General features: G+C 50.6%; 2 protein-coding genes across 2 annotated transcripts; one reads left to right on the top strand and one right to left on the bottom strand.

Annotated features, from left to right (window-relative positions):
* Positions 1-5751: 5751 nt before the first annotated feature.
* LOC136543691 (uncharacterized) lies at positions 5752-7232 on the top strand. Its single transcript, XM_066536073.1, has 3 exons — positions 5752-5941; positions 6053-6923; positions 7079-7232. The coding sequence occupies exons 1-3, from the start codon at positions 5752-5754 to the stop codon at positions 7230-7232; spliced, it is 1215 nt and encodes a 404-aa protein (XP_066392170.1).
* Positions 7233-7281: 49 nt separating this feature from the next.
* LOC136543690 (uncharacterized) lies at positions 7282-9393 on the bottom strand. The gene is made up of 2 exons (XM_066536072.1): positions 8755-9393; positions 7282-8406 (listed from the first exon to the last, which is right to left on the bottom strand). The coding sequence occupies exons 1-2, from the start codon at positions 9391-9393 to the stop codon at positions 7282-7284; spliced, it is 1764 nt and encodes a 587-aa protein (XP_066392169.1).
* Positions 9394-10319: the final 926 nt, after the last annotated feature.

The following is a 10319-nucleotide window of genomic DNA, read 5'->3' as shown; positions in this document are numbered from 1 at the left end:
GTTGTGCGCTCCTTCCGGGGAACGATTAGACTGAGCCTAAGGGCAGGCTTGGCCTGAGCATCCTGGCATCCGGTGTTCCAGATTGTGCGGCGTGGTACGGACCCGTGAAATGTGTACCTGAGTTGTACCAAAGGTGACCTAAGGCTATCGTGGCTGGTAGATCTGGGTTTGTGTTAGGAATAAATTCCCAGCTGGTTGAAATCGATTCGAATCGCCGTCTCTCCTGGATAGTGAGAAACTTGACTAGCTCCAACATCGTAGTAACTGTGTTATGAAACATGATGGTGCAGATGAATATGGAATTACAATACCTGCTATGGTTACTATTGAATGCTTCTAAATGATATACCACATGTTTGGCACAGGATAGTTGCTAATCTAGAAATGGATAGTTATAATTTAACTTGATAAAGGAATCATAATTGTACAATGGGTCATTTGCCTTTTACGCAAAATGTTGTCAAGTTACGTCCACTTATACAGCCTTGCATAATCCTTGGAGTCATTTTATTTCTGGTTCATGACGGGTAAGTCTAGCTGAGTACCTTCTCGTACTCAGGGTTTATTTTCCCATTGTTGTAGAAGGCACTGTGTATCATGGTTATTGCAAGAGTTGCTTCTATCCCACCGTGGATGAGGAGTAAGCCTTGGGCAGGCTTCTTTAGTAATTCTTATCTTTGCTTTTGTGGACCGTGATCCGACTTGGCACTGTATCAAACTATGTTGGAAACTTTATTTTCGAACTTAATTGCTTCCGCTTACTTATCAAACTCGGTTTGTAATAACTTTTATTCGTACTCTGATGATGAAATGTATCTGTGAACTTTATGTAATATGTGGCATGTATGTTGAATCCTGTATGATCTTGGTTGTTGTAAATCGTTTATCGAGACCCGTCGTGGTACTCGACGGACTACCGGGTTTATATGGGTTCAAGAATGACAGTGCGACCGCTTGCGGGCTGCCATTGTACTTATACTCTTATAAATTGGTCGGTTCTGCAACATCCGGTCGCTCGTAGTCAGCCACGTGTCCCAACTTCAACAGTCATCTGCCTTGACCAGACGCTGCTCCTGAGTTGACCGGACACTGAACACCCAGCGTCCGATCGTTTACAGTAAGGTTCCAAAACCGATTTTTGCTGACCGGACGCGTCCGGTCATGCTTGACCGGACCCTGTCAGCGTCCGGTCACACTATGACTTCTTACTGTGCTGACCGACAACACGACCGGACGTAGCCCTTCAGCGTCCGGTCGCAGAGCAACCCAGCGTCCGGTCATTTGACCGATGCCAGCGTCTTTGCTGCTACACCTGACCGGACGCACCGGTCCAACCGAGGCCAGTGTCCGATCACTTCTAGTGACCTCCGTCTTTTCTGTCTAGGGCGCCGGTGGCACCGTCGGACTGTCCGCACTCTACGGGTGGACACTCTGCCGGTGGAGTTACTTAGCCTTGCACCTAAACTTCACCACCCTTGATCAAATGTGCCAACCACCAAGTGTATCACCTTGTGCACATGTGTTAGCATATTTTCACAAACATTTTCAAGGGTGTTAGCACTCCACTAGATCCTAAATACATATGCAATGAGTTAGAGCATCTAGTGGCACTTTGATAACCGCATTCTGATACGAGTTTCACCCCTCTTAATAGTACGACTATCAAACCTAAATATGATCACACTCTCTAAGTGTCTTGATCACCAAAACAAAATAGCTCCTATGGTTTATACCTTTGCCTTGAGCTTTTTGTTTTTCTCTTTCTTCTTTCCAAATCCAAGCACTTGATCATCACCATGGCGTCACCACATCATGTTATGATCTTCATTTGCTTGACCACTTGGAGTGTGCTACCTATATCATGATCACTTGATAAACTAGGTTAGCACTTAGGGTTTCATCAATTCACCAAAACCAAACTAGTGCTTTCAACTGTGGACATTACTAGGAAAAGACACCAGCAGAGGATGCTTTCCTTTGTAATCGGGTCCTACTTAGCCTACAAATGGGAGGTGGACTACAAAGGATTCAATGAGGCTATAAGAGTCACCCTCGTGAGCTACTACTGATCCGGAATGCAGGGTGCATCCATGATTAACCCAAGTCTAAGTACCACGCTTACACTTATGATTAATACTTTGGCCCCGTTCGCTGGTCTAAAACTTGGCTAAAACTGGCTGAAAAACAATGTTTCGGTTGAATTGTTGTGAGAGAAAAACACTGTTCCAGCTGAAAAAAGAAGCCGAACAAGCCGAATATGGGGTAAGCCGAACAGGGCCTTTACCCCCTCTAGAATAGGAATAAAGCACTCAAAGAGTCGTGATCCTGATGAACAATATAAACAAGATGCTTACTTGAATCAGAAGTTGATTACCAGAAATATCTCAGAGGCAAGCTTAGATAGAACTTGGATCCACCAAGGTACAAGCCATAAAGAGAGCACCGATAGGCCGGCACCTCCTCCAAACTCTTCCCTCACTCTCTATCTCACTATTTCTATTTATAAGACTAGATCCTATGGAGAACTAATCTTCTCTTGACTGCTGGCTCTAATCCTAAAGGTATGAATTAGGGTTTCAGGGATGGCTCTCCTGGAGGGGGTACAGGGCTGTATATATAGGGGGTAGCGTCAATTCTAGACCCTCAGATCAAACCAACTTAAAAGGACGACATAGATGCAATCTAGGAGGCGATGGAGAACTGACATATGAAGCGAGGGGCTGACTAGTGGGCCCCATAGGCCAACCAGCCTATCACAGTGACGGGTGGGCCCCATCTTTGGTGGTTTGCCCTCTGGAGTCTTCCCAAGTCGATTTCGTTGCGGATAAACGTGACTTGCTTTGACGAATAGGTCCTCCTTGATGGTTTTCTGATTAAATTCTCCTGCAAACACAGATTCACCAAAACACGTAGAATTTATTAGTTTAAACCCATAGACCTATGTTTGGTGATGGAATTAAGTATATATGTAGGATATGTGGACGGTTTATAATTGATGTTAACGACTATCAACAGCTAGCTCATGCAAGACCGGTGGCCTTCCATCCACTGTCGCGCTCCACTTCGAGACTCAGAGCAGCGAGATCCAAGTGCCTCCATCTTCTCCAGCGCCAACTCATGCAAGACTGGTGGCCTTCCATCCACTGTTGCACCCCACTTTGAGATCTGGAGCAGCGAGACCTGGAGCGGCAAGATCCGAGTGCATCCATCCTTCTCCAACGCCAGCTCGTGCAAGACCAACAGCCTTCCCTCCCCCTCTCTCTCTCCACGCCGACGAGCCTCCATTCGCCCAAGTAGGAAGAAGATGTTGCGCTGATTCACCATGTTGCAAGGGTATGTTTCAAGTATTTTAGGTGTTTCGTATGCATGCTGCAAGTGTTTCATCTGGATGTTGTAAGTGTTTCATGCGTTTGTTGTAAGTGTTTCAGGTGTTTCATATGCATGTTGCAGGTGTTTCATATGGATGTTGCAAGTGTTTTATTTGAATATTGCAAAAGTATATCGGGGGATGTTGCATGTGTTGCAATGGATATACACATATGTTGCAAGTGTATGTTTCAAGTGTTTCAGCTATTTCCAGACGGATGTTGTAACTGTTTTATTTGGATGTTGCAAAGTAGATCATGATGTTCCATGTGTTACAAAGGCTTCAATGTATGTTGCAATTTTCTATTCCAAATGTTTTATTTGTTTTCAAACGCATGTTGCAATTGTTTTTCTTTGGATGTTGCAAAACTAGTTCTGGAGGTTGCAAAAGTACATCCGCTTTTCAAATTCCCACGTGCGCGTGCAAAAGAGAGCGAGCGGAACCGCGTGCGCGCGTGGAAAGGAGCAGGCTGGATGGTCCCAAAGGGCCCGCGCGCGTGCAACCGAGCGGATGGGGCGGCGCATGAAACGGAGTGGGACGAGGCGGATTTGCCGTGAGTCTAAGCGGACGGGGTGGAGCAGGGAGCTGCATCCAGACGCGACGTCCCGTTCGGGCGCTAGGCGTTCCGTAAGATTTTGGGTTCTAACTTTCACAATTTGCACCTTAACGTCAGTATGCTTGGGAGTTTCACTTGATCCATTGTTAAACATGTAGATGACTGCTATGAACTATCGCAGTATAAGTATGTGGTTGTGCAAATTTATCACTCTTAATCCGGGTACTAATTTTAGAAGCAATAAGCTGCCCAATTAAATCATGCCACGAACTTTAGTCTACATTGTCGACTATGCAACAATAATTTTGCTTACCAATAACTCACAACCAGAAGTTATTTTGACAACTTACTAATGAGCATGAATTTCTTATCCTTATGCAAATCAAATTCGCAACATACTTAGTTAAACTTATCAATATTCCTGGTTATAAATATCAAGTCAAGGCATTCACATTTTTGAGTTTTGCTAAATTGCATGGAACCTGTTTTGTCTTATTCTCATCGGCTAACAGATGTGTTTCCTAGATAGTTGTATAGAAAGTACAAATAGATTATTCTATCATATCCCTCGAAGATCGGAATGCAAGCTATCTATATGCCAGGTGGCTTGCTCATCACATCTGCTGTTGCGCCAGGAGTACATGGGCCCCATTGTGGTCATCTTTAGCCCAGTCGATAGCCATGGGCCGGAATACAGACGGTGTATCCAGGTCCCATATATCTGACAAATACAATAGGTTGGTGGCTATTAGCATTGAGAAAATAGGCCTTAGCATTGAATAGGAAATGGCATGCAAAAAAAAAGGAAATGGCCTGCAAACCCCATATCCAACAATTTCTATCTTTCGTATCAAAATCCAAATACCAGCACTGCCATGCCACCGAGAAGCAGGGAAATGTCTCTGAAAATTACAGTACATTCAGACTAACATAACATTCAAGTTTACTATTTGTCATGCTATAGGCTGCTAGCTGATGAGCACATGTATTAACACTAGGTACCGAGAATGGAACCTTTATTTACAACGAAAGAAAGTTTCAGACTGCAATCATTGACATTATTTGCCAAACAAAACGTTCACGGATCACAGTCAGAAACCATCAATGTTTCGCGTCGCAGAACGCCGCTTGATGTAGTCCACTGATAACACCTAGCCCAAGGTAGCAAGAGGCCATGAGCAATGTTCCTTATAAAAAAAAATCAAGAGCAACAGAGCTAGCTGCGGCGGTGACGTTGGCAGCGGGGCTCGGTCGGAGCTCCTCTCCCTGGATCGGAGAGGCGGACCCGACCTCGACCTCCTCAGACCTCAGTGTCCCAGCACCAGTAACCATAGAGGCAAATCGCCATGAGCAAATGGAAACCGGGGACGACACGGAACAGCACAAGAGAGGAGCGGGGATCGAGATTCGAGAGGACGGGCGTAGTGTCATCTGGTGGCAAGCTAGGGTACTCTGTGTCACTGTGCCGCGCGCGCGGCCATCGTCTTTCTTCCTTACTGACAGTACTGCATCCTCTGCCTTCCCACTTCTTCTTCTTCCCCCTTCAGCACCGACACTCTAACTCTATACCTTCCCTCCTCTGCTTCTTCCCGCTTCCTCGTCGACACTCCATTCCCTCTCTCTTCCCCCTTATAGAGACCCCGAAGCATGCAGGTTAGGCCGTTCGGCAGGGGCAGGACGACGGACCGCCGCATCCTTTGGCTGGACGCTGGCCAGCTGGGGCTTCGATCTGCCACCTCCACTGAGTACGCGCGTGACAGCAGCAGCGCCAGCAGGGCGACGACGGCCGCAAGCCCACAAGCCACTGAACTCTCCAAGTTTGCAGAACATGGGGAAGATGAAGCCGCGCGATTACGTCGAGGCTGGAGTGGGGGCCGCGGGAGGTTTTGCAGGGAGTACCGTGGGGAAAGTGGCGGGAGCTGCAGTTGGGGCTTTATTTGGTCCAGTGGGGGTTGCAGTCGGGACTGTAGCCGGGGCTATAGCCGGGAGTGCAACCGGGCGTCGACTGGGGACTAAAGGTAAGCAAAACACATCACTTTTTTTTTTTGTTCACTGTCCAATTTCTGCGCAGCGTGCTTGCATTCCCATCTCTCTCCGGCCTCTAACTCCCCCTCTAACACGAATTTCAGCTGTAGAGAAGACCATGGGCAGTCATGTGGAGGACTTGAAGAAGAAGGTGGATGACTTGGAGAGGGAGAATACCAGGCTGTTCGGTGATAAGGACACACTCCAGAAGGAACTGAAGGAGACGAAGGCAGCGCTGGGGTATAGGGTGCGGGAGTTGGAGCACACGAGGAGGGCAGCTCTAATGTTCATAGACGCTGCCGATACTTACCAAGAAGCAGCAGAAAAACAAATCAAGCAAAAGGTGGGAGAACTGGAGGACACAAGGAAGGCAGCTCTGGTGTTCATGGACGCTGCCGATACGTACCAAGAAGCAGTAGAAAAACAAATTAAGAAAAAGGTGGAAGAACTGGAGGACTCAAGGAAGGCAGCTCTGGTGTTCATGGACGCTGCCGATGCGTACCAAGAAGCAGCAGAGAAGCAAATCAAGGCAAAGATAGAGGAATTAGAGGACACAAGGAAGGCGGCTCTAGTGTTCATGGACGCTGCCGATACGTACCAAGAAGCAGCAGAAAAGCAAATCAAGGCAAAGACAGAGGAACTGGAGGACACAAGGAAGGCAGCTCTGGTATTCATGAACGCTGCCGATACATACCAAGGAGAAGCAGAGAAGGAAATGAAGGCAAAGATAGAGGAATTAGAGGACACAAGGAAGGCAGCTCTGGTGTTCATGGACGCTGCCGATACGTACCAAGAAGCAGCAGAAAAGCAAATCAAGGCAAAGACAGAGGAATTGGACACAAGAAAGGCAGCTCTGGTGTTCATAAACGCTGCTGATACATACCAAGGAGAAGCAGAGAAGGAAATTAAGGTAAAGATAGAGGAATTAGAGGACACGAGGGAGGCGGCTCCAGCGTTCACAAGGGAGGTCCTGGCGTACCATGCGCAATTAAAGGAACAAAAAGAGACAAAGGAGTAGAATTAAAGGTGATGCACCGGAAACAAGAAGACAGAACTAGATGGAGGTTGGAGTCATTGGGGGCAGATGCCATGGTGAAGAACAAGTTATACGACATGGTATTGGTGACTAGTGAAAATGATAAGCTTCGGCTGGAGGTTTTAGTCGCAGAGAAGAAATATAGCATGTCTGAAGCAGAGGCTAATAGGCTCAAGACAGAATTAGGTGTGTTCGTGATTAGCATGATGCCGTATTTGATTTTGGCTTTCCTGTGTACAACAACGTGAAAACCAGAGTTAGTTCTGACCTGCAAATTTGTGCCTTTTGTTTTTATTATTAGTTCAATCTTGAAATGTAGAGTACAAGGCTCTCCCGAAGAGCCTTCCTGTTGACCGCCTTTGTGGTCATGTCGACGAAGGAGCCAGACTCCCGAGCAGCAAGCCTGGAGCTAGCACGCTGAGGTTGGCGCCCAGCAGGAGCGCGACCGCGGCGAGGCTGCGGCAGGCGATCAGGAGCAACCGGTAGGCCCGAGGAGGCTTCAGGGGCACCAGAAGGACCCGGGCGCCCGACCGGGCGACGACCGCGGCGCGGCTGGAGGTGCTGGACCGCCGGGGACGGCGGCGGCGCGGGCGTAGTGTTGTCGACGTTGTGCCAGGGGAGAGCGAGGAGCGGATAGGAGCAGAGAGGCGTGGAGGGCACCGGGTCCCACGGCTCCAGCACCGTCGACGGGAGGATGACCGGGAGGCGCGGCAGCGGTGCAAGCGGGAAAGGGCGCACCAGGCCGTAGAAGAACGAGTCGAAGCCTGGGAAGCCAGGGACGAGCCGCAGGTTGCCGAAGGGGCGGGGCAGGTCCCGGGCAGGGGGACGCACAGGGCCGAACCGCGGGAGAGGGGTGTCCGGCGCACTCGTGGGCTCGCGGGGAGGCGGTGCCATGGGTGGTAACTGGGGTGCTGGTGGGTTGGCGCTAGAGGAGGCTACACGGTTGATGGGGTCAACGGTGGGGGACTGGAGGACCGAGGAGGAGGGAGGCGACGACGCGGGGCGAGAGGGAACATGCAGGACGACAGGGACAGGCCTCGCCACCCCGTGCGAAGCAGGAGGCGGCGACCCAGGGTTGCGCGGGGAGCGTTTGACCGCCCAACGCAGGCGCGCCGAGCGCGGAGTTCTGCAGTTGCGAACCATGTGGCCATAACCACCACAGCGCCCACACCGGACAGGGTCGCGGCAATCCTTGACGTGATGGTCGACGGCGAGGCAGCGGTAACAAGCGTTGGGGCTAGCACGGAAGCGTCTAGGCGCTGTGACGGGAGTAGGTTGAGGCGGCTTTAACACCGCCTGGAGGAAGGAGGCCGGCTGGACGGGCCTCGGTGCGCCGCACAGTGCAAGGTTGTTGGCACGGTAAATGCAGGGGTCGCCATTGTCAGCCGCGCTGCCTGACGTGACGACGCATTTTGGGCCGCCCTGGCATGAATGCTCTGTCCCCCAGACTTAGCCCTTGTTTAGTTTCACCAATTTTGCATCATCAAAGTTTGCATAGTACAAGATTCTCCATCACATCATATCACATCAAATCTTTGGACACATGCATGGAGTATTAAATGTAGGTAAAAAAATAACTAATTACACAGTTTGGTTATACTTTGCGAGACGAACGTTTTAAGCCTAATTAGTCAACGGTTGGACAATTATTACCCAATACAAACGAAATGCTACAGTACCACTACAGTGCACGGTGCTTTTTGGATGTGCAAAGTTTGGGCAACTAAACACGCCCTTAGCAAGCGAAGCAACCGGATGTGAGAGGGTTACAGTGGGGGACCGTTGGGGCGTATTGAAGGCGGGCCCAGCCAAACGATCGGCCGCGGCCGCCGCACGTGCTTCGTCGCCATGGACGTCGACCTCCATGGATCCCAAACGAAGGTGACCACGCAGCGCAATGAAACGAGCGACATTCTCGGACGCGACTAACACGTGGAACAAGAATGGGCGAATGGATCGTGCTTTCAAGACCACTGGAGGGGACGTCAAGCAGAAGGAGAGAATATTGGAGACCTGGTTGGAGTTGAGGGTGGTGGGGGCGGAGGAGAAGGAGGGTGTAAGCCAGAGAGTACCTGGCTTGGGGAGAGGGACTCCCAGCAACAATGGCGCTGCCGTGGAGTAGAAGTCGGGGAGAAGCAGCTCCTGGAAGCGGTGGCCCGGCCTCCCGGCGGGAGCCTGAGCGGCAGACTTGAACGCAGCACGGGGAGGGACGACGTCGGGTTGCACAGGACAAGGCGACGGGGGCACCTCAGGCAATGACGGCGTAGCTGGGGTGGTGGAAGAGAGGGGGTTGGGCTCAGAGGGTGAAGGTGGCGGAGGGGTCTGGGCAAACGGCGGCGGCAGCGGCTGCGCGAGGGGCGTCGCCGCTGAGTCGCCCGAGTCGAGAGCTTCGGCCCAGAGGCACTCCATCAATCTCGTGTCTATAGCATATGTATTCTCAAGGCGCAGGTCTCTGCCTGCCGCATCCTCAAGAAGAAGAATCCTCTGATGGCGCTCGACCTCTCCCGTCTGGCCAAGGCCGCGTGTCTTGACGGCCCCAGCAGGCGTGCTGTTGCGGTGGCGGCGGCCACCGGTCGCTACCCATGATCGACGCTGCGCCTGCGGCTCGGCTGGTTGGCATTGCCACTGCCTTTACCGGTCATCGCGATTCTCCGTCGCCGTCCTTTTTTCTTAGGCCTTTGAACCTTGCTGTGTTAGTTTCTGTTCGTTCATGCAATGTCCTCTCACCGTCTGTTTTGTCTCTCAGGAACTCGTTGCTGCCTTCAGCGGGCGTTGGTTGTTTCAGTCTGAATCCATGAATCGTTCGTATCACAACTTTGTGGTGCTCTCCTGGAATGTGCGTGGCCTCAGCCAGTCTGACAAACGCGTGGTTGTCAAAGACAACATCGACAAGAACCACCCACGGCTTGTCTACCTCCAGGAAACCAAGCTTAACGTCGTAGACAGTTTCTGCTTTCGCTCGTTCATGCCCCCCAACCTCGATGCCTTCCGTGCTAAACCGGCCAATGATACTCGTGGTGGGCTGGTTACTGCCTGGTGCTCCAGCCTCTTCACCCTGGTTCACCATGACTTCTCGGCGTACACTATAACTGTGGTCCTACAGTCAACCACTTCTGACCTTCGCCTCGCCCTGACTAACGTGTATGGCCCTACGGACCATGCTTTCACCGATCAGTTCCTTAGCGACTTGAGCAACGTTGCCAGCACCATTAACGACCCCTGGATAATTATTGGGGATTCCAACCTCACTCGGGCACCGTTGGATAAGAATACGACTTCATTTAACTCTAGCTTAGCCTCCAGGTTCAACCAAATGATTGATGACCTGCAGCTGA

Source organism: Miscanthus floridulus, chromosome 3, assembly GCF_019320115.1.
Source record: "Miscanthus floridulus cultivar M001 chromosome 3, ASM1932011v1, whole genome shotgun sequence".
NCBI lineage: Eukaryota > Viridiplantae > Streptophyta > Magnoliopsida > Poales > Poaceae > Miscanthus > Miscanthus floridulus.
The sequence above is the reverse complement of the archived record's forward strand: the minus strand, read 5'-3'. Positions and strand labels throughout refer to the sequence as shown.

What these genes read in the sequence shown, in the direction of transcription:
- LOC136543691 (XM_066536073.1), top strand. Translation starts at nt 5,752, where the DNA reads ATGGGGAAGATGAAGCCGCGCGATTACGTCGAGGCTGGAGTGGGGGCC. An exon ending in GCGTCGACTGGGGACTAAAG is followed by an intron (nt 5,942 to 6,052) that starts GTAAGCAAAACA and finishes CACGAATTTCAG; the next exon opens with CTGTAGAGAAGACCATGGGC. An exon ending in TTCACAAGGGAGGTCCTGGC is followed by an intron (nt 6,924 to 7,078) that starts GTACCATGCGCA and finishes ATTGGTGACTAG; the next exon opens with TGAAAATGATAAGCTTCGGC.
- LOC136543690 (XM_066536072.1), bottom strand. Translation starts at nt 9,393, where the DNA reads ATGGAGTGCCTCTGGGCCGAAGCTCTCGACTCGGGCGACTCAGCGGCG. An exon ending in CGCCCCAACGGTCCCCCACT is followed by an intron (nt 8,407 to 8,754) that starts GTAACCCTCTCA and finishes CATTCATGCCAG; the next exon opens with GGCGGCCCAAAATGCGTCGT.